Below are 23,808 nucleotides of genomic sequence, written 5' to 3' on the forward strand. Positions count from 1 at the left end.
AAGACCACAGGCAAAATTCTAGAACTTTTTCTGAAAGAGGTAAAACAGAGGCCCTCTCTTTTCCTGGACTTCTTCTCCCCTATTCCTCATCTACTGTCAGATTTCTAAAATAAAGCACCAAGTTCGGCAGGCTTTGCTGTACTAACTCCACACCCTTGAGGCTCAGCCCCACATCCTCAGAAAGGCTCAGAACACATTCTTTTCAAGGTCAAGATCTTCGCTGTCTACAGCCTGGGCTCTGTCCTCATTCATAGCCTTCAAAGCTTTCTGAAGCTGGGAGCTTCAGGTTTAGAGACTGGGTAGAAAAGCTTGTCTCCACTTGAGCCTCTGCAAGCTAATGCAATAAACGTGACCACGTTTTGTCTGTTTGCTGGTGTTATTCTTTGCCTGAATAAAATGGACCGAAATGACGATTTCTCTACTGGGGGGAAGAGGTGAATCCCAGCAAGGGAGTTGCTTTCTGTTTATAGAAAATCTGCCAAGGAAGGTATTGAATGAGGAAGGCTGGGGAGCCTGATGGAGAAGGAAATGGCAACCCACTCCAGTGTTCTTGCCTGGAGAATCCCAGGGACAGCGGAGCCTGGTGGGCTGCCGTCTATGGGGTTGCCCAGAGTCGGACACGACTGCAGCGACTTGGCTGGGGAGCCTGAACAGACATCACCGCAGTGCTGTGATGTGAAGATGAAGAGGTGCTGGCCTGCTGGGGCACTTGGGCACCAGGCCTTGTCCACATGAAGGTGCTGTGGGATGCTGAGCATCCCTGTGGGATGTGTGCGGGAGCAGAGTCCGTGGGTAGCTGAACAGGACTGAGGCAGAGGTCATGGCTGCAGAGTGGTGGATCTTGATTTGGTTTGGAAGAACATCCGGAACGAAAACCTGGTTTGGGGAGTAGAAGGGGCATCTCGGGGAAACAGAGGAGAAAAGAAATAGAGCTGGAAAAGGAACCACGGAACCCCAGAGGCCAAGGAACTGGGGTTTATACATTCTTGCTGAGCAGAAGCAGCAGGTCACACGGAGAGGTTCCTTCCCCACGCCCTCCCCAACCCTGCATCCGACACGCTTTTACACTCTTCCCCACCACATGGCTTAAGATGGTGTTTCTTTGGTTTGATTTGTGTTCCTTAATTATATGTGTGGTCACATAAATCGCTACAACTTCCTAAGAGGGCAGTTTGGCGATATGTAGCGCACTTGATAATTCTCATAGTTTTTAGCCTAGCAGTACTGTTGCCAAAAAATGTATCTCGTGGATATATTCAGAGATTCAAATCATGAAATCATTACAAGATTTAAGTCTCATAAATCACAGATTGATGTCCAAAGGTGATCACACAAACATCATTCGTGAGGACCAAGCCCAGCACAGGGGAAGCTCCCACCAGGTCCCATCCCTCTGTGCCAGGCTGCCCAGCTACTGTGGCCACAGGACAATGTGGGCACCTCTAGGAGCAGGGTGGAGACCCACATGGATAAGATGATCCCACATACCAAGAACAATTCCTTTTAAACTGTGTGAGCAAATAGACTGCCATATGGCTAAAACTCTTTTGGAAATTAACTAGATATTCCTTGTGTGGGAACAGTAGTTTACAGACTTTGTTTTATACCTCATGACTTTCTGTATCGTCTGCACTTTTTAGCCATACATCCACGTGTCGGTATACTATATTCACAAATAATGTAGTGTAGTCACGTGTATTTTGTTCACATGGGCGAAGGCCAGGCTGTGGTTATGGGGAATCCAGTGTAGAGCATGAGACTCCAGACCTGCTCCTGCACAGCCCTGGCATGCTTCAGGCAGCAATGTATCCTGGAATCATATAATAGCAAGGGGGATGGCAAGAACCCAGCTTTCAAGAAGGCAGTGTGGGAGCAAGAAGAGCTTGGGAAGTAATCCTGCTGCTCTGGGAAGCTGATGGCCATTCTGGATGCCCCAACCCCACAAAGCCCCAGGAAGGCCCACCCCTCCCTGTATTTGTGCCTTGAGACGTTTGGTCACCACCCTCATTTTCTGTCCCACAGGAGGTACCCCAGCTCCGACAGGACCATGCTGCAGAAGTGGCAGGTACAGTGACCCCTCAGAACACTGTGGGTTCAAGGAAACCCTCAGGAAAGCAAATCAGCAAATAGCTTAGGCCCCGGGGATAAAGAGAGAAAGCACGCTGGTGAATCAGGAGGGATCTTGTTTTATTAATTGGTTAAAATGTCTCAAGTATTTTCCTGAAAGGATCTCAGTGAGGAAAGGCGACTCTTGAGTCCGAGCTAGGGAGTTAGTGTGGGCGTGTGTGTGCACGTACATAAGCCCTGTGTGCACACACACGCTCCATCCATGGAGGTGTACACACGTGTACAAATGAACACAGAACTCAGGAAGGCACAGCACTCACTTCACTTCCTGGGAGGTCATATGTGGCTCCCAGCCCGGAGGAACTGACACTGTGCCTCGGGTTCTCAGTGGAAGGAAAGGACCCCAAGAAAGACAGCCATGCGGAGCCCATGGCAACAGGAAAGTAAATCTTGGTCACTCATGTCCAGAATGCTTTCCCAAGGAGCAGGCCAAGGAAAGGAAAGGCCACAGCATGCAGGTCCCGTCAGAGATGTTGTCTCTACTGGCTGCTCATTAGCCAGGTGGCTCTGGCGAATTTTTCCCAAATATGGTCCCTGACTCCATTCATGGCTATACATCTTGAAATGGAAGGCCCTAAGAACCCGGAGTATCCTAACTGGCAGAGTCGGAAGAAAGAAAGTTCAAGTTCCCAAGAAAGCAGATCATTGAACCTGTTGGTGAGGGCCTCTTTCCTGGTGACTGCGAAGAAACTCCAGTTTCTATTTTCAATCACAAAGCAGTCAGCAGTAAGAAGGTCTGGTATTTGTGCTATTATTTGAATCAATTTTTGAGTATCACCCAACAGTTAACACAAAAGAATGCTCTAGCCTTGGCCTGGACCTCAGAGCTGTGTTTTTTTCCGAGTCAGCTTCGCTTCCTGACTGTATTTGCTTCAGCTCATCTTGGAATTAGCGTGGCCTCCCCGAGTCGCCCCGGCTCCAGGCGCAAGGTTCACTGGGAGCAGCGTGGCGATGTGCCTTGCTCCACCTGCACAGCTTGGGCCCCTGCGCAGGTCTGGGAGTTAGACCCCTGTGGTTCTCAGGAGGGAACCAGCCGTGTTGGCTTTATCCCCCCTTTGTCTCTTCCGGCAGAAAAGAGACATCAGCAACTTCGAGTACCTCATGTACCTCAACACCCTGGCTGGGAGGACCTACAATGACTACATGCAGTATCCAGTGTTCCCCTGGGTCCTGGCCGACTACACCTCACAGGTACGTGTTCATGCGGATGCTGTGCAGGTATCCTGTGACTTTTGACCCTGATGACCAGAGCACCTGAAGTCATGCAGAGCCTCTGCAACGGGCTCAGTCCACCTGGGCCCGAGGGCTGCTCCAGGCATGGCCTGGCCCTCACCTGGCCTTTGGAGTCTGGGTGCCTGGGTTCCTGTCCCAGCCCCACATGACTAGGACAGTAGCTGACATGTGCCCCAGAGGGTTTCCGGGCTCACTGCTACCATGAAGGCAAGAGATACCCATCTGCTGAGATACTGCCAAGAGCCAACACTGGTCCGTCAAGCGAAGAGGCCCATACAACGTGTTCCTAAAACCAACATGTAGAGAGGGAGTGGGAGGGAGGGGGAGAGAGCAAGAGACACAGAGACCCAGTGAGAACAGACTCCTCCCCTGTAACCTGACTTCAGAACTGAGATGACGGTATGTGGAGGTGATGACATCACCCTGGATCTGGACCGAGACATGTAGCCCTAATGGAGGCTGATGGCAAGACTGGTTCATTGCTCTTTTGCCTTCTGTCCCTGGACCTCAGCAGGCAGAGGAGGGAGGAGCAGAAAAGTGACAAGCTTGGCCAAGGTGATGCCACTGGGGGGGCAACCAGGCTATGGAGCAGTGTCCTGACCGCCTGGGCTCTGGCCATAAGGAGAATAGGGGCTGTGTATGTAAATGACTGGAGGTGCCTGGGTCCAGTACAGATAAGCCCTGGCCAGTGTTGCCTCGAGCTGTTTAGACAGCTCACCCCCAGAATTTGGGAAAGGGGCCTCAGTCTTTTGTGAGCTCCCATCCCAACTTGAGACACAACACAGCAAGACGTTTCTCACAAGCCATACGTTGCTTCTCATTGCTCAATCATCTGGGACCAAGGTGTTTCAGAAAGGAAACTTGCCAATCCTAGCTTCAACTCACATATCACAAATGGGTGGGTCCCCAGCCCATTTTGTTTAGCCCATATCCTGTATTAATATTTAATTTCTTATCAGTGTTTAAAAATTGGGAGGTTTCTTCTAAAAAGCTGGTATTCCAATATCTCTTGGAGGATTTGGAGATGTGGCAACGGGGAAGCCCCATTCTGCCCCGGCAGCCTCGGCTGTGGCTGAGCAGGTTTCGGTGGTGCTGTCACTCAAGGGGTCTCAGGACCTTCACTCCCGCCCCCCTTTCTCACCAGCCATGGTGGCGGGCCCTGCCTCCCCAGGAAAACTGATGACTCACTACTAGTGGAAAGGGAGAGGCGTGTAAAGAAACGCCTCCTTCTCTAAAGACATGCGAACCCAGAGGACACCCAGCCCTGAAAACTCTTGACCGTGCTACTGTTGCGTATTCCAAGAGCAGGGGAAGGGGTGCCGAGGCTGCTCTCACCACCCCAGAAGGGAGGTGCCTCCCAAAACACGAGGACGTTGCCCTCATTTCCTCCCCAAACGGACGACTTCTGACTGCCTACAGAATCAGTTTGAGTTCTACGCAAGAACCCCGAACTGCAAAGTGCTCAGCGAGGGCAGAAGCCAAGTATCCATTGACAACAGGAACTCTTTTGAAAGTCTCTTGGGTAACTGGTGGCAATGTTCTGATTTGGGTCAACTTGGAAGAGTTCAGTGTGAAATCAATCTTCCCCTCCTCTCATTTTCCGTCTCTCCCCTATTAAGTCTTTGTGGATCACTGGCTGTGGGGCCATAAAACCCTACCAGGCCTGCTAATAACCAGAGGAGGGGGGTCAGACTGAACGACAGTAAACCAATAAAGAGAACCATAAAACTAAAGACCGTGGCTCCTGCAGTCTCGCGGGGGCACAAGAGGGTCCAAGGGAGTTAACTCCAGTCGCACGTTCACCTTCTAGACACTGAACCTGATGAATCCCAAGACTTTCCGCGATCTTTCTAAGCCCATGGGCGCTCAGACCAAGGAAAGGAAGCTGAAATTCATCCAGAGGTTTAAAGAGGTTGAGAAGACTGAAGGTGAGTAGATCCCAGCTTGATTTTTTTCTGCAATGCTCTTTCTCTGAATGCCTTGAAGTGAGAGTTGATAATGATGTCATCTAGCCTGCAGACAATTGCATTTGGACAGAGAACTCCCAAATCCAGCGGTCTGCACCCTGGTTGCCTGTGAGAATCACCCGAGAAGCTCCTTAAAAATGTTCATGTCCAAGTCCCACCCCTGGAAATCATGATTTAAATAAGTCTGTGACGGGGTGCACTCCAGGAGATTCCAACAGGAAATCAGGACTGAGAACTGCGGTGCTAAGTGCTAGAACACCTCCATCCCGGGCGCGGGGAAATGACATCCGCTCAGCCCTTCTGTGTGCGGGTGCAGACCAGCCTGCATGCGCACGTACAATGGTCCATTGTAAAGAGAAGGAAATTGGAACTCAGACGTCAGGCAACTCACTCCAGGTCACAGCCTCTAAATGCAGAGCCTGCATTCATCTGGTTCTAGAACCTGGTTCCCAGATGCGGCTTATCCTGCATTCCCTTTACAGTCTTTGCCACCTTCGCATGCCAGCTGCACGCTTAGCGCCTTGCTGTGTTTCTTTAGATCTGTTCACCTTTTAAACGTCAATGGATGTATTTTAAAGAGAAAATTTTCTGTCATATATTTGATGCCAGCTATACTGGTTTTCTCAAACACTTTGAAACAAAACATGAAGCTACTAAACTAAGGAACATCTACCCACGAGCCATGAATGTATGCCTCGCGCACGGGAGGCAGCACGTTTCAGAAGGCTCCCTCTGCCCCAAAGCCCTGCCTTTGCTGAGCAGGTTCTCAGCAGGCTGAGGAGCTCTTCTGCATCCCACACTGTCCCCTGCCCACCTCCTAGGACCCCCGCGATGTGCGGGACGGATACTCCAGCTTTGGGGGGAGACGGGAGGGGTGGGCAGGCCGCGGGCGGGGATGCAGCCCAGGCCTGTGCTTTCACCGCAGGAGACGTGACCGCCCAGTGCCACTACTGCACCCACTACTCCTCGGCCATCATTGTCGCCTCCTACCTGGTCCGGATGCCACCCTTCACCCAGGCCTTCTGCTCTCTGCAGGTGAGCGCCCCTGATCCCCTACACGCGCGTGCACACGCACACACGCGCACGCACACACGCAGACACACAGGGCTAGGTCTTGCAGGCTAAGAGCTAGGCTTGGACGAGGCAGGGACCCCCCTGCTAGAAATCCAGCCTTGAGCCCATGATTCTCGCTTGCCACTGGTTCCAGGACTCTGGACCATCCAGCTGAGGCAAGCTACTTCACAGACACACCGCCATGTCTACCCAACAGTCTCACCAAAAAAACTTAAAAATAAGGAATGAGATGTGGGGGGAACATACTCAACATAAATAAGTTTTAGTGGGAAAGGAGAAACAGGAAGCTTGAAGACCTCCTTGCAGGTAAGGCAGGTGGTCAAAGGCTAGAAAAATAAACACAAAGAAAGAAGAATGAAAACAATATCACTTGTGACGTCAGAATGCATAAAACTATGCTAAGTGCAAGTCTGAAGGCTTAAAAGGACAAACAAAGTATTTTTAATACTGAAATGAGCAGCTAAACTGAAGAAGGAAACTCACAAATTTGCCTACCCATAAATTAACAGAACGTCATGCCAGCTTACGGTTGCCAGATTTCACAAATAAAAATACAGGATGCCCAGGTAAATTTGAGCTTCAGATAAACAATGGTTTATGCTAAAAAGTTATTTTCTGTTTATTTGAGATTTAAATTTAGCTGGACATCCTATATTTTACCTGGCAGGCCAATGCAGGCTAGAAGCAGGCCAGTATGACCCTGAGGAGATACTAGTGTCAAGACACACGGAACAGTTGGGACAAAGTGCCTCATGGGAGGCTGGTGTGCTTTTCTCTCTCTTTCCCTCTAACTCTACCACCGGGATCTTGAATTAAGGTTATCCAGGGGCACGAGGTTTGACTGGGGAGACCCATGGGTATCCCAGTTGCAGATAGCTGGCTCAGCCAACTCCAAAGAGAACACAGCACAGCATCCAAGCTTAGGGTCTCTCTTGATCGAGGCCTTTTAAGGGTCCTACAGATAAGGAAGACATGGCCATGGAGGGTAACAGGCTGCTGAACTTTCAGGGACTCACTCTGACAGCCAAGCTTCACCAAAGAAAAAGCATGAGCGTCCCAGGAATTGTGTATTTTAGTCTGACTTCACCAGCAAGTTCACTCCTTACAGTGACTCAGATGACCTTGACCCCAAGACAAAAGGCCACTCTGAGTCAGACCTAAAGCAATCATCTAGGCCCTGGGTAGGTACAAATAGGCAATGTCAAGGCTCTCTCTCCAACTGGCAGCACACCCCTCCTGTCTTGTTTCTTGGCGCAGTCCTCTCTTTCCTTGAAGGCATGGATTGTCTAGACATTATATAACCCCCTTCCCTGGAAATTAACTCAAAAATAACAAGTGTGCTTCCCCTGAGTCTTTCTCAGGCAACAAGCATTTTAAGTAAGTTTAGTTTGGAGGACAAACGGCCCCTGAGCTGTTCCCCAGGCCAGGAATCCCATCCAGCTGTCCAGCATCAATCCACGTGGAGTGACGAGCCCGCTGACCATGACGGCGCTGCCTCCCATGATGACTTTCCACCCTGGGAGCTCTGGGTGCTTCAGAAGTTTCCCCTCGCCCCTTCTGTCTCACCAAGTACAGCCCCATCTCTACCTGTTCCAAAGGGTCTTCTCACAGAGAGACAAGGCAGACTGAAATAGAAACATTGAACTGTGAGATTTACATCCCACAGTTATTTTATTTTATTTCTGCATATTATTTTACTCTGGAAATGAGGGTTAATTATGCACATCTCACTGAGCAATTGAGACTAAAGGAGGAAATGTGGGCAAAGCCCCTAGCTCAGGGCGGTTGCCGTGAAGGGGATCAATCGTCCTTGTTCCTGTCCTCCTCCCGCTGTCAACCAGATCTCATCTGAGGCAGCCTAAACTGGTGCAAGCTGCCCCTCTCTGGTTTAAGCTAATTCAAGACAGTCTGGACTGTGTCAAAGCATTCCAAACGGCGTGAGCCAGATGAGACTGGTGTGCTGCCAACCTATTGGGTTAAAGCCATTTTGAAGCTAGTCACACAGGTCTGAGCTTATTCTAGCCAGTTTGGCCCAATGGCGACCAGCCCAAACTGGTTTGAGATGGTCTAAACCAGTGTGAGATGATCAAAGGCAATTTCGTTTGCTTTTATGTGGCACCAACGCAGTCATATTAGCTTGAGTTCTTTTGACTCCAGTGCTGACCTCTGATGTGACTCCTGGTTTTTCTGGGTTCAACTCTATCTGGGACACATTGGCTCATCCAAGTTGAAATCTCCATGATGCTTGTGAATTGGTTTCTCCTTCTGACTTTGAACTGCCTCTTCCAGTGGGTCACTACTAGTTCAAGCCTTGGAACCAGCCAAAGAATCGACTGACTCTGCTTTTCCCTTATCATAAAAAAGAAACTGTAGTCTCTAGGGAATGAATACAACAGCTACATCTGGGGGGAATGTGCGTGGCTCCCATCTGGGAGTCCTGGGGCCTGTGCAGACCTCTGTAGGAACAATCTGGTTATCTTCCTGGAGTCAGGCTTCTCCCTCCATTCCACTCTGCCTCCTGGGGGCAGACTCATTTCTTCTCAAAAGACTTTTGCTTCACCTCTGTATGGTGACAAGGAAAGGAGCCTCCCTACATTCTCCGCGGCCCGAGACTTCCAGCCCCCATCCCCAGCATGGATCCCAGAGTGGAAAAGCAGAAGAAAGGTAAAAAGGTGCAGAATCCAGGCAGCGAAGGCTTTCTCACTCATCTGGAGAGCAGGGACATGAGTATGTCCAGTATCTCCAGAGCAGGAGCACATGCAAGAGCCAGAGGAAAGTGCACACTCTTGTTCTGGATGAAACAAAGTCTGCCTCTGAGCTATTACATGACTGAGCCACAGTGACACACTGGATCCCCGACTGGACCAGAATGGCTTTGGTGTGGAGATCGGGTGCCTGTGCACTCCCGCTGTGGTCTGATGGAAAACAGGTACAGCATTCTTTGGGCTGTAGCCTGCCCACTGGGCACTGTGCAGAGGGGTGTGGACACCTTAAGAATGGCACTGTGGCATATTCTGATTCCTAGGAATAAGGTTTCCTTTATTCTTTTCACAGTTAAATCTTATTAAGTCTTATTAAACTTTATTAGGCTGGTCTTAGAATTGATGTCTACCTCTACTGTTGCTGTGTTTGTTTTTCTGCCTCAAACCTGTTATTACAATGATCAGTTCAGTTCAGTCGCTCAGTCATGTCCGACTCTTCATGACCCCGTGGACCACAGCACACCAGGCCTCCCTGTTCATCACCAATTCCTGGAGTCCACCCAAACCCATGTCCACTGAGTCGGTGATGCCATCCAGCCGTCTCATCCTCTGTCGTCCCCTTCTCCTGCTGCCTTCAATCTTTCCCAGCATCAGGGTCTTTTCCAATGAGTCAGCTCTTTGCATCAGGTGGCCAAAGTATTGGAGTTTCAGCTTCAACATCAGTCCTTCCAATAAACACTCAGGACTGATCTCCTTTAGCATGGGCTGACTGGATCTCCTTGCAGTCCAAGGGACTCTCAAGAGTCTTCTCCAACACCACAGTTCAAAAGCATCAATTCTTCAGTGTTCAGCTTTCTTCACAGTCTAACTCTCACATCCATACATGACTACTGGAAAAATCATAGCCTTGACGAGATGGACCTTTGTTGGCAAAGTAATGTCTATGCTTTTTAATATGCTGTCTAGGTTGATCATAACCTTCCTTCTAAGGAGTAACTGTCTTTTAACTTCATGGCTGCGGTCACCATCTGCAGTGATTTGGGAGCCCAAAAAAATAAAGTCAGCCACTGTTTCCACTGTTTCCCCAACGATAGCCTCTTATAATCCAGAAAATGCAGCACATGAGCAGTGTAACCTGGGTGGGTGCACACGCAAGCCGTGTGACTCAGGCTTCCGCTGGTGATGTGCTTATCCCCGCCCCTTGGGGTGTGAGACTGCTGTCTACCGAGCTTGCCTCCCTGGATGCTGTGATCTTGGGAATCTTGCCTACAGGGAGCCAGTGTCTGTGAGCCTTCAGACAGTTGAGCAACCAGGAGGCCACGCCAGGCTGGGGCCGCAGCACAGGCCCCCATTTCCACCCTGGCAAGAGTACCAGCTGCTGTCAGGCCTGAGCGGGATCCAGCCTAGGCGGGGCAGAGCAAGGCAGCCAGCGCCCCAGCAAGGGCACAGTGCCGCCTCCACTGCCACTGCTGCATTTAATACGAAACCGCAATCGAGTGCTGTGCTAATTAAGTCACAGCCCATGTGAAGTCAGCTGTTACCAGCAGTGGGGAAGAGTTTTCCGAACCACCTGAGGCGAGGCGACTGGTTTTGTGTAAGACATAGGCCAACTGCAGAGAGAGCCAGGGGCTCTGGGCAGCCCTGGACACAGGCCTTTCAGCTGGGGGTTCTGTGAATGCCAGCCCCTCGTGGAGTTGCGTCCATAATGAAGGTGTAACTATTATTACCATTGAAATGCTGTCCAGGGACACAGCTGCACATAGATTTTGTGTCCTCATACAAAAGGGATAGCTCCTTCAGCGCAAAAACTCCTCTCAAGGTGTTTGCAGTTTTAACCGATGCACGGTGATCATGAACTTTACTCTGATTTTAACTCCTGTCAGATATTCAGCAACAGTTCAAAGCGGCCTTGTCAGCCACTTCTTCCTGCATTACTTGCTTTTGGTTCACCTCTTAGTAAAGTTGAGCACCTCCTAAAGTGTTTTAATTGAGACAGATACTTAGGATTGTATTATTTCTGACCCCTTCAATATTGGGAATATTTTTCTGGTGTCTTTACATATGAATGATGTTGGCTGGGCATAGACTGTAAGCTTCAGCCTCAGAAACCTATGGACTTAGCTGCCTTGTCTTTTGGCTTTAATGTCACCTGGGAAATCTTCTGCCAATAAGAAGTAGCTCCTCCGTTGATAAGAGTAGCCTTGCTATGAATTTTTTTGGGTCTGTTTGGATACTCAGAGGATTCATTAATCTTGATATTCAGAAATATCTGCAAGCTAGATTTAGGAGCAGATCTGGGCCCAGAAATTCTCTCTGACCACCCTGTTTCCATCCAATCTCTAGACCCAGTTTGATTGTTGCCTGATTTTGTTTTGGACTTTCCGTATGGGGATGCTCTGTAAACCTTGACTGTGCTTCTCTGCCTCGCTTCTTCTCTCCTTTCCTCCTTCTGTCTTCTCTTCGTTCTCTCCTTCCTTCCCTTCCTGAGACTCAAGTCCTGATGGGACCCCTTGCTGGCAGCCGCCAGAGTCTGTGTCAACCCACAGACTTTGTAACTAATATGAGTTGCAAAGCAGCTCCACTTCCCTTCCAGGGAATTCGCATTTCTTTTGTATTGCAAAAGTGAGCAAACCCATTAATTTTGAAACAAATGTATGCAAATACATTTATTAATATAGGAAATAGGAAAATCAGTTATTGCTTCCTTTATAAATAATACAGGCTTAAGTTTTAAAGATATTACTTTTGCTAAAATGCATTAGACAGCTGTGAAAAAAATAACATTTTTCTTTGTGGTAATATCTTTAACCAGATTTGTAGCACTAACAATATTCCCCATGTATATATTATTTTTATTTAATACAGGTAATCTTTTTATTACCAAATCATATTGTTTCTCAGGAGATTACCATCAGCACTCATAAAAGCTGCAGAAGGAAAGTGGAACGACGAGGCAGCATCAATCTCCCTCCGATGTAGGGCTCGGGCTGCAGATTAAATACACAAAGCTCTTAATACATTTCAATGAGCCACTTGTTAGGGGCAGATTTATTTAGAAACACCCCCTCCACCATTTTGTTTCCATTTCAGTTTGAATTTGAGAGTGGGCTTCGTCCCCTAATTTTGCCATTGTTTAGTCGCTAGACAACCTGTCCGACTCTTTTGTGACCCCATGGACTGCAGCCCGCCAGGCTCCTCTGATCATGGAATTTCCTATGCAAGAATACTGAAGTGGCTTGCCATTTTCTTCTCCGGGGAATCTTCCTGACCCAGGGATCGAACCCGCATCTCCTGCATTAGCAGGCAGGTTCTTTATCAATGAGCCACCTGGGAAGCCCTTGCCTAATTGGTTGAAACCACGAGCAAAACAATCTTGGAGAAAAGCCATATCTTTCAGCTGCCCAAATGCTGTGTTTGGCTGAAACCCCAGGGATAACTGGGTTTCTTGGTGTCCCTGAGCCTGTGCAGAGAATGCTAGCATATTCTTTACACTTCGTCTACCACTGATGATGAGAAACCTCGGTCCCTGAAAAGAGAAGGGAGCTGATGGAGCAGAGGAGGGCATTGGCAATTTGAGTTCTATCCCTTTGTTCTTCGGGCCACATGCGCCCTCTGCAGAGTTTGGCAAAAGAAAGGCTAATTCTGGCTGAACAAAAAAGGCCCAGTTACAATGGGGACAATTGAATTACTGAATCCCAGACAGGAGGTGTCCCTTGGGCATCCCTAAACTTAAGCCAACAGACCCAAATCCCAGCTTCAGAAACTCTCTTTTGAAGCCCCTCTGCCCACAGCATCTTCAGTCCTCCAACTGGGACCTCTCTGCCTCCTCCTGACCCCCAAGATACATGATGAATAAAGTTAGTGTCAGCTGAAGAGATATGGCAATTCAAATGAGAGGCACAGAGAATCCAAGGCAGAAATTCCAGCTTGGCTCAGCTGCCGATCTCAGGACTGCATGGACCCATCTGTGGCAATGGGCCTTGGAAACAAGGTCGACCCTCGTGCAGCACCATATGTTTCCAGCACTCCAGCCTCAGATCCGTCCCCTCTTGTCAAGGCTGCTGTGTTACATGTCACCAGGGCCCTACCTGACCTGCTTTCCAGGCCTGCCCTCAGCTGAGAACATCACCATTTTCTCCATCACCAGGCTTGCCGTCTCACCAGGGGTTGACTTCTCCAGGAAATTTTCTGGCACGTAGCCTGTCTGACCCACTCCTTGTACTTTGACTCAGAGCTGACCCTCAGTGAGTGTGTCAAGTGGTCAGACGAATGACCGTGGTTTTCCTGTCTCTGATCTGAACTCCCGTTTCTAAACTGGGGAAACATTGCTCCCTTAATCACAGTGGACCTTGCATCCTCCGTGGAAGCTCCGGTGCAGGGTCCCAGTGAACAGTCAAGGTGATTAGATGCCCGAAGAAACAATTGCCCACAAGTAGATGCCGGAAGAAACAATTGCCCATGGCCTGACGTGTGCACAGGTGTTGGGGAGTGAATGGCAGGGTCTAAGGGCAGAACCCGTGTCGGGGACAGAGTGGATGAAGAGGGCCCACTCTAGTGACGCCTGTGCATCCCAGCTTATCACTACACAGTTGATCACGACACCCCTTTTCTGCTTAGGGCGGAAGCTTCGATGTGGCAGATAGAATGTTCCACAGTGTGAAGAATGCGTGGGAATCGGCCTCCAGAGAGAACATGAGTGATGTCAGAGAGCTGACCCCGGAGTTCTTCTACCTGCCTGAGTTCCTGACCAACTGCAACGCCCTGGAGTTTGGTGAGCGGAGCAAGGGTCTGGGGCCGGACAGCTTGTGGGTCATGACATCAGTATCTTTGCTAAGCGACCCCCCACACAGGCCCACACCAGACCAGTACGGTGGGCAGATTAGAGTGAGGCCTCCACTGGGTGGTGTCACTTGACGAGGAGGTGGGAGCCAAGGAAGTACATTGCCCCGGGGTGCAGACCACCAACCACAGTTCTACCCAAGACCTCCTGCCAAGAGTCCCCAAGGCCCCAGTCTGCAGCAAGACAGCAGCTAGGGAGCAGGAGCCCTTGCTGACAGCCAGGCCTGGCACTGCCCTGCTGAATGCCTCAGGCAAGCCAGGCCCTTCTCGGCTCCATTTTCCTCCAAGTCCCACAAGTGGGTTAACCTGTGAGAAGGACCCAGACGTGCTGCATCTCCCAGCACAGGCTGCTGGGGTGCCCACAGGCACCTTGGTGGCTCCTTCTCTTTCCTACCCTCCAGACCCCACAGCAGGGTAAGCCATGCTTTCCCACCCACTGCTTTAGAGGAGGGACACAAATTTCAGGAAGCCCCAGCAGGCAGGCCCCCTGGCAACTACATGTACTTTGGGAGCCTCCACTGGGAAGCTCAGGGTGACTTGGGGAGGGGGTGTGGTCGGAACCCCCTGAAGGGCACAGCCCTCCCCACCAGGCATGCGGGGTGAATCACCCACACTGAGGAGGCCCTTGTGAGCCAGCACAGTGTGCGCCCTGCTCCAGAGCCCCTCTTCCTCAGGGCCCTCCTTCCTCTAAACCGCACAGATGGGCCTGCACCTCAAGCCAGACCAGGGGCAGGCCCAGGAGAGCCGCCTCGGGCACTCGCCTCCTGTGCGGTGGTCTGCAGACAGATCACCAGCGGGGCATTTAAAGCATCCCCAGGCCCAGCCCATCAACTCTGAGCTCGTGCAACTTGGTGGCCTTGGCAATGCTCACTTTCTCAGATGCTTCACTTGTTTCAGATGAGAACCTGACAGATATAAAGGGAAGTTCCCACAAGGTGTGATGAGACCATGAAAGGAGCGAGTCTGAACCAAGGAAGCCGAGAGGAGGGTCCCAACCGGCCTGGGGTGAAGGGGGCACAGCGAGGAGGGCACCGGTTCTCCTTGGCAGTGGAGACTGGTTCTCTGCTGGAGGCGAGGTGCTCAGCGGCAGATAGAGCCTTCACGCCCAGGACCAGGGATCCTCAGGGAGGTCAGGAAAACAAGTGTGGCCGTTATGCACCTACTGTATGCAGGCCCCTTTTAGGCCCTGAGGATTCACTTGGGTGTCCTGGGGCGGATCGCCTGGAAGGTGTTAATATTCTGTGTGGGGCGGGGCGGGGTGGGGGGGGGGAGGAGGGACAGAAAAGAATAGACAAATAAGTGAAATACTTGTCAATGCTGAGGAAGGCCTATCAGGAAAGAAGGCAGGAAAACGGTTTGAGGTGACTCAGTGGCCATGTGTGGAGGAGGACCTGCCTGAGGAGGTGACAGGCGTGAGCTGAGACTGAATGACGGGAAAGGCCAAGCCAGCCTTGCAGGCCAGGAGAAAGGAGGCTTTCACCCCGGCTGCACTTGCGGGCTCCGGAGGATTTCAGAAAGGTTACAGCTAGTATTTCCTAAGCAGCCATCATATGCCTGGAACGATTCTAAGCATGTTATGTGTATTTTCTCTTCTGATCCTTATGCCAGCTTAGGAGGTAATAAGTAGGAAAGGGACTCCCAAGACATTAAACAACTTGCTCAAGGTTGTGTGGCTAATGGGGAGGACGGAGACTTGGGCTTGAATCCAGGCTCTTCTTCTTGGTGTCTGGGGAGGTTCCCTCTGAAAACCTTCTGTCTTCACTTTAAAAGTGGAGAGAAAATGCGTAAATTATCGAGTTGAATGAAGAGTCAATAAGATGATGTGTGCCAAGCCCTGGCATAGAATGAGATGCTCAAAACACAATAGCTTTTACTGATACTGTTATTATCTTACTGTTTTAGTGCTGTATAAAAAAGCACCTCCATGAAAAGGCATAGAGAGAGGGGAGGGAAATTTACCAACAATGAGAACCCAACCATTTTATGCACAGGCCCTGCTTGGAAGCGAGGAGACTTTTATGGAGGCCCAAAGGCTTAGAATCTGAGGAGTATTTCAGGCAGATAGGGTGGGGTCCCTTCCAACAGAGGAGACAGGAAGCAGTGCGGTCTATGCAGGAATCCCAGTACCAGACAGCACAGTGTTCACACACCCCAACTCCTAACCAGTGTGGCTTCCCATTTACCCAAAGACCTGCTGCCTCTCACCCTATTCAGGCTGCATGCAGGACGGAACAGCACTGGGCGACGTTCAGCTCCCTCCCTGGGCTGATGGAGACCCCCGGAAATTCATCAGCCTGCACAGACAAGTGAGTTGCGTGGGGTCACGGCAGAGTCCCTGGTATCCTGAGTGAGGACCTCGGTGTGCCCTTAATGTCCATTGAGGCTTTCTGTCTGAGTGGAGGGCTGTGATAAATACTTCGAGTCTCTTATGTCTAGAGAACTCAGAGAAGGAACTGGGCCCCATGCCCTGGGTCTGCAGGAAAAAGCTTGGGTTCTGGGCTCTTTTAAGAGATCCATTAGGCTTTGTCCTTGTGCCAATTTATTGTAGGACTCATGAGGGGAGCAAATTCAGATTCTTATTAGGTGGAGGGCAAGTCAATGCCCTTAGCCAACCCCACAGTGAAAACCAAGCCCTGGACCATATTGCCCAGTTTAGATCAGAGAGGGGCCGGAGGTCTCAAGGGGGTCCCACTGGCCAAAATATTTTCCAGGACCAGAGAGGACTTGGCTTATGACCCAGAAAGACTGAAGTGGGTACAGGTCACAGGTCATCAGGGGACACATATTCTGGATCAAATACCTGGATTAGCATGCACACGTGACAGTATGTTCAACATCACTAGTCATCAGGGGAACACACACTAGACCATGAGATGCCACCACACGGTTGCGAGGATGGCTGAATTTTAAATTACTGCAAATCCAAGAGTCAAGCAAAGACGTGGAGCGACCAGAATTCACCACGCATTGCTGGTGGGGAAAATGGCGCACCCGCTCTGAACAAGAACTCTTGTAAAGTCGAAGATGCATTTACCACGTCGCTCCGCGATTCCACTTGTATGTATTTGCCCAAGAGAGATGGAAACACGTCCACAGAAGGATTTGTGCATAAATATTCATCAGTTTTACTTATACTAGTCAGAAACAACCCAAATGCCTATAACCATAAATGGCTAAACAAATGATAACCCCCACATGATGAAATATTACTTAGCAATGAAAAGGGACAGATAATGGATACATGAAGCCCCATGAATGAATCTCAGAAGCAGTGTCCTAAGCAAAAGAAGCCAAGCCCAAAGATACATACTATGGGATTCTATTTTTGTGAGATGTTAGAAAAGGTAAAGAAGAGGGACAGAAAGCAGATGAGATCAGGAATCACCACGTTCTGAAGTAAGAGATGAACAAGGAGAAGAGAACTTTTTGAGTTGATACGAATATTCTGTATCTTGAATATACTGTTGATTACATCACTGCTTGCAATTTTCAGGACACATTAAGTTGCACATTTATGGAAATTTTTATTGTATGTAAATTATACCTAAAAAAGAAAAACAACCTGAAGGCAGGCCTAACTAGTAACAAAGCTGTGTCTTCCCCTCTGTCCTTCTCCCTTGGTGAGAAGAAAGTTCTTCCCTGGTTAACCTTTGCCTCTGGAAATTCAGCCACAGCAGGCACCACACCTCCTATGGCGTTACCACGTGTGGCCTTCCCAAAAGCATATGGTCATATGCATCAGAACACTAACCAAGCCCAGATGACCTGGCTTTCCCAAGCCAGCATCAACAGGGAGCCCAGCCAATTCCAAATGACTGTCTCTGGGTTCTGGAGACCAAGCTTTGGATTTGGGCTCTACTCAGCAGAAATGAATGGTGAACCAGAAATCCAAACACTGGCCCACATTTCCTCTTGCTTAAGGTTATTTTGTGGACTGGATGGGCCACTAGCTTGAGGCAGGATTGCGTGGTCCTTAGAGGGACCGCACATCTTGCTTAGTGCTCATCCAGCCCGGGGAGGCATCGCTTATATTTCCCGTGCCGAGAGAGCATCCTGAACCACACACCCCCTCCTGATCTGGGCAGAGGGCCCATGAGTCCATGAGCCCCCTGTGCTTTTCACGCTTTTTGGTTTTGGTTCCAGGCTTTGGAAAGTGATTTTGTCAGCGCCAACCTGCACCACTGGATAGACCTCATTTTTGGGTACAAGCAGCAGGGGTCAGCCGCAGTGGAGGCTGTTAACACCTTCCATCCCTACTTCTATGGCGACAAAGTGGACCTCAGCAGCATCAGCGACCCCCTGATCAGAAGCACCATCCTGGGGTTCGTCAGCAACTTTGGACAGGTGCCCAAACAGGTACAATGATTTTTGTCTTACTTTCTCAAAAGAGTGTGTGCAGGGTGAGCTTGGATGGAAGAGAGAGTGAGGAGTAGGTGAGGACTGGAGAGATAAAATGGCCTGCAGTCACCTCCCTATGCCTTTAATTGTTGTTGTCATTCAGTCACTCGGTTGTGTCTGACTCTTTGCAAGCCCATGGACTACAGCATGCCAGGCTTCCCTGTCCTCCACTATCTCCAGGAATTTGCTTAAGTTCATGTCCATTGAGTCCATGGTGCTATCTAACCATCTCATCCTCTGCCACTCTCTTCTTCTGGGACTTTAATATCAAGGTTTAACTCTCCGTAACCCATTGATGTCAAGGGAGGTGATGATATCATTAACAATGATGGAGGCTACATCCATCTGTGACCCATGTGATAGACACTATGATAAATACACAGTATTTAATTCTTTATATAGGTTTGTTGTGAAGATTAACCAAGTGCATGAAAGCGTCTGAAATATGATTAACATTCAAAAAATGTAACTTGTGTGATTCCCTCCTTGAATCCTCTCTTAAGTTCTGAGTACGGGGATCATACAGATCGGGAATCTGAGGCTCTGAGAGGCTGAATAAATAACTTGCCCACACTTGCACCCTTGGCAGGTGTCAGCAGTGAGCCCTTGCCCCATCTGGCCGGCTCCAAAAACTGCATCGTATTGGCCCCATTGTGAAAGCGTCCAAGCTCTGCCCCCAGGGTGCCCGGGCCTTTTGCTCCACCAGCTCTATCTGCATCAGGACAGTCCCGCAGAGATGTGAGACTGTGCATTCACAATGATGTCTTGTGGCCTATTTAGCTGCTCCCAGCCCCATTCATCTTCAAGCTCTCATTTGGTGTAGAGATGTTTTTCCCTGAGCACAACCATTTGGAGGCAGAAGCATGGCCCCATGGACCGTGGGGTCGCAGCCTAAGCAGTCAGGAACCACACCAGGAAATGAATACATAGGCCCAGCCAACTCGAGACCATCCTGGGCAACAGCCTTCCCCATCTGTAACCATGAGGCTTGGGTGGGCTCATCTAATAACATCACTTCTATCTGGCCTTATTGTGACATGCTCAGGTTCACGCAGCTCCTAGGTAAGGGGAATGTGGAAAGGCCTGAGGGTGACTTGGAGATGTGAGTTTGCAAATGTGAGTTTGGCCAAGGAAGGCTTTGTAGACAGGAGAGAATTTCAGGAAAAAAGCTAGAGTAGCTAAACGGTTTCATTTCTTTAATTTTAAAAATATTATTCTAGAAATAAATAATTTGAAGTTGTAGTCCACAAGCAAAAATATGTTAATATCAGTAGGATCGTGGAATGTACACTCTTTAAATTCTGATTTTAAGTAATGAGATATTATACTCCATAATGTCTTACGGAAAAACTCGAACGAGTTTTTTGACCAACCCAATACGAGTTTCTAAAAAATATTTCTAAAACAATCGTCAGAGTTAGAATTCCCCAGGGGTCGCAGCTTGAAGGCAAGATCAAACGCTTTGGGACCGTGCACTGTTCCAAGGGGCTGTGCCTGCGAAAGCCCTTGCGAGGTCCAGCCCGGTGCTTTCGTTAGTCTAATATGCATGAAGAACGTTCTTTAATGCTCACTTAAAAATCATGTGATTTTTGTTTGTATTGACACCCACCCGACTTTTCTAGATAGTCTAGCATCTGGTCCAGGGTTGTACCAAGGCTCCTCAGAGATCCCGGGGCTGCCTGCTGAGCCCCACCTCCATCCTTGAGCCCAGCCACGGCCAGTTCCACCCCCATCGTGGCGCGCCACGGATGTTTCCATCTGGAAGCAGAACTCTGTGCTGCTGGCTGAAGAAACCAGCCTAGCACGAGCCCAGTCGGGGAGGGAGGGTGGAGAGCTGGAGCAGGCCTCAGCTGCATTCTCAAGCCCAGCACCGAGGATTCTGCCAGGCAGCCTGGCCTTGCACTTCAGACTGTGTCCAGTTATGCAAAAGTTTGGCATTAAGGACAATTTGAGAGCTCTAAGAAAAATGAAAATAAGGCCGCTAATGGGGTTTGCCTGTGCTCTTTAGAATACTTGAATGGTTGCTATTAAAGAACTCTGTGTTGATGCCCAGATGGATGGGCCTGCAGAGGATTTATAACGAAAAAGAGAAAATATGAGAAATAGCTCAAGCAAATGCAGAGAGACATGATCTAGGGAGGAAAGAGGGTCATTCTGACCCTTTGGCAGGAAAGGTAGCTCTCCCAGGGACCAGAGGCTCCTCAGGGGGCTCATGACTTGCTCAAGCAGCTTGGAGAAGAGGACGGATTTGGCTTCCAAGAGAGTTCTCTGCCAGCCCTGCACCATGGCCTTGAGAAAGTAGCCGCCCCTGACTGAGCCCCAGTCCCCTCTCCTGCAACATCCAAAGGTTGAACCAGATGATTCTGTTTCAGCTCACCTCGGTCAGGAGCAAGCTCAGCCCCAGCAGCGCCCAGGGCAGAGGCACAACTGGGACTGCCCAAGGACGGCTCCCCTCTGTCCATCTATTCTAACAACCGGCACGGCGCATGTCTGTCTGCTTGCCTCTCTCTGCAGCTCTTTACTAAACCCCATCCGGCCCGGACTGCCGCAGGGAAGCCTTCCCCTGGCAAGGACGTCTCCACGCCTGCCAGCCTGCCCGGGCACCCACAGCCCTTCTTGTACAGCCTGCAGTCGCTGAGGCCTTCCCAGGTCACCGTCAAAGGTGAGCTCCTGGTCCTGCTTTGGGTGGTGTCGTGTCCTGGAGCTGTCCCTCAATGACTGGTGTTCTTCTGGAGGTTCAGGGGTGCAGGCTGGGGCAGAGGCTTGGGGTCTGACTGCCCAACTGTGTCTCCAGTCACATCAGGAGTCTGGGGAGGCCTCTGCTCTGGAAGTGTCTGGGGCCACCTCTGTTACAGCCTGACTTCTGAAGACCCACCTGTCTGTTGAGACAAACACTCCTGTCTCTTTCATGTACACACACCCCTATCAATACACACACACACACACACACACACACACACACACACACACACACAGACCCCTCCTTGCCTCCAGAAAAGTGAAAGTAAGAAGGGCCGCTAAAGGGGTTTGCTCTTTGCAGTACTCAAATGGCTGCTATTAAAGAATTCTGTGTTGATGCCCAGATGGATGGGCCTGCAGAGAATTTATAAAGAAAAAGGGAAACTATTAGAAGAAACAGCTCAAGATTTCAGCCCCCACTCTGGGGCCCGCAGTCGCTGTTGCTCCTACCACCCAGGTGGGCCTGCAGCCACCAGCTAGGGGCAGGCGCCTGAGGCCGACGGCCCCCTGGCAGGTCCCAGCCCTGTCCCTGGAGGAACTGGGTGTGTATGACATCCACCCTGGGGCCTCACTGCTCTGGGGAAGTCTACCTGGAACAGCTTTCTGGCCCCAAGGAATATAAGGCCAGACTTGTCAGGGTTTTCTCTCTTAAATCCAAGAACAGTGTCCTTGGCACCTCCAGCCCTGCTAGACCTAATGCCTGGAAGGTGCAGGAAGGACAGAGCCCCACCCCTGGCTCCTCTGGCTTTGTACTGTCTGCCCTGCCAGCCTCGGTTTCTCTTCCCTTGGCATCAGCCCATAAGAGACACTAAAGACCCACACTTCATGTATGTGTTAAGTCTGGGGAGAGACCCAGGGCCCGGGGACCCAGCTTGGGGCCAGAGGTAACATGGCCCCTAGAGGGAGGCCCAGGAGGAAGGGGCCAGGACAAGGAGAGGCTCCTGCCTGGCTGGGTGGGCTCTGCACGGCTCCTCTCCGGGCCCAGCTAAAGCAGGTATTGTCCTTTGACAAACAAGCTCCTCCCTACTGACTGGGGAGCAGATATGTACCTCTTCTCCCTAGGCTCGGAATCCCCCAAAGGAGCCATCGGCCACATCGTTCCTACGGAGAAGACTATCCTGGCCGTGGAGACAAACAAGATGCTGCTGCCCCCACACTGGAGCAGGACCTTCAGCTGGGGCTTTGACGACTTCAGCTGCTGCCTGGGCAGCTACGGCTCTGACAAGGCGAGTGGCGCCGGGTGCGGGTGGCCCCAGGGCCTCGGCCTGCTGCTGGCTGCGGCAGAGGTGGTCGGGAGACCAGCGAGCCAAAGCAGCCACAGCTGCCCGCACCCCCACTTCCTCCACGTGCCCGCGCCCCCAGCCTGGGGATGAGAGGGTTTGAGCGACCATGCCAAGAGCCTGGTGGGCTAAGCCTCCCCCGTGTTACCAGGGGTCGAGCTTGTAAGTGGACATGCTGCCACGTCCGCAGTGTCTCTGCTGCTGGCTGGTCACTTGGCTGCATTGAGAGGCCCAGGTGGTTACTCAGTTTGGGTGGAAAGTCTTAGGGGCCCCTCTGGCCCCTCCTCTGGCTCAGACTCAGAGGGCACAAATTGAACATTCTGCAGGCCGCCAGGAGCAGGCCACTGGGCTACCGGTCCTCCATGCCTGTGCGAGGCCATCTGCTCCTCTCTACCTTCTTGACGTGGCCTCTGGCCCTGTTTTCTGCCCTTGCTCCTCTCCCACCCTAGCACGTGGCATGAATTCCCTGCTCACCAAGCTTTCCCTCCCCTCCCTAGCCTTCCCCCACCTCCAGCAGGAGGCAGCCAGCAAAACTGGCCCCAGATGTCCCCACCTCCTGAAAGTGGGCTCTGCTTTTCCCAAGCTCACAGGGCATGTCTGCTGTGTCCCCAAACCCTCCTGCTTACTTGCCTCTTCCCACCTGTTCCTTGGGTGTAGGCGCTCTCTGGAGACATACCCGGGCAGCCTGTCACCAGGGCTTCTTTTGAACAAATGGCCTGTCCCTCAGTTGCCACGGCACACAAGCAGGCCGGTGGAAGCAGCCAGATCTGCCCACATCCGCCCGTCGCCCTGTGCCAGCTCCCTGCCCAGTGCAGGCCCTGGCACCAGTGTTCATCTCGCTTGCCTCACCTCCCGCAGATCTTGGTGACGTTTGAGAACTTGGCTGCCTGGGGCCGCTGTCTGTGTGCTGCATGCCCGTCCCCCACGACCATCATCACCGCCGGGACCAGCGCCGTGGTGTGTGTTTGGGAGCTCAGCATGACCAAAGGCCGCGCCACAGGCCTGCGCCTCAAGCAGGTACGGAACCTCCACAGGGGTGTTGGCTCAGGGGAGGTGTAGCACCTCTGGCAGGTTCGGTGTCTGCATGCTCCAGCTCCCAAGCGCTGAGAGCTCTGCCTCTCTCGGGAGCTGAGAGCGCAGAGGGCGCACGGGTCCATGTCATTCATGGGCAGTTTCGTGTCTTTGGGTGGATTTGACGACCACACAGGGCTGGTGCTTCCACGGACACCTGCGCCTCAGCGAGAGACGCTGCCTACACAGCAGGGCCAGGAAATCGGGAGCCTTTGCACTGGGAGATGTTTTTTAGCATTCTTCACAGGCACCTTATGTGAACAGCCTCATTTTACCTCCTCATTTTGCCCTGTCATAGGAATCATTATCATCCCCACTTCACTGGTGAAAAACCAAATCAAAGAAGTTAAGTGCCTTGTCCAAGAGCATAGAGTCAGA

At 50.9% G+C, this 23,808-nt stretch overlaps 1 protein-coding gene across 6 annotated transcripts in view; it reads left to right on the forward strand.

Annotated features, from left to right (window-relative positions):
- Window positions 1–23,808, forward strand: part of WDFY4 (WDFY family member 4) — a 248,168-nt gene that overhangs the window by 211,517 nt on the left and 12,843 nt on the right. For 2 of the 6 annotated variants that reach the window (XM_061405640.1, XM_061405642.1), the window contains exons 48-57: window positions 2,023–2,065; window positions 3,199–3,318; window positions 5,171–5,288; window positions 6,253–6,362; window positions 13,721–13,874; window positions 16,157–16,248; window positions 18,086–18,298; window positions 20,855–21,002; window positions 22,121–22,305; window positions 23,218–23,376. In XM_061405640.1, coding sequence (XP_061261624.1) covers window positions 2,023–2,065; window positions 3,199–3,318; window positions 5,171–5,288; window positions 6,253–6,362; window positions 13,721–13,874; window positions 16,157–16,248; window positions 18,086–18,298; window positions 20,855–21,002; window positions 22,121–22,305; window positions 23,218–23,376 — 1,342 coding nt within the window. Of the gene's footprint in view, window positions 1–2,022; window positions 2,066–3,198; window positions 3,319–5,170; window positions 5,289–5,372; window positions 6,232–6,252; window positions 6,363–12,240; window positions 13,692–13,720; window positions 13,875–16,156; window positions 16,249–18,085; window positions 18,299–20,854; window positions 21,003–22,120; window positions 22,306–23,217; window positions 23,377–23,808 lie in introns of those variants that run through there. The other 4 variants (XM_061405641.1, XM_061405643.1, XM_061405644.1 and 1 more) reach the window with 4 other exon arrangements.

The sequence above is a fragment of the Bos javanicus genome, chromosome 28 (genome assembly GCF_032452875.1).
Source record: "Bos javanicus breed banteng chromosome 28, ARS-OSU_banteng_1.0, whole genome shotgun sequence".
Classification (NCBI taxonomy): Eukaryota; Metazoa; Chordata; class Mammalia; order Artiodactyla; family Bovidae; genus Bos; species Bos javanicus.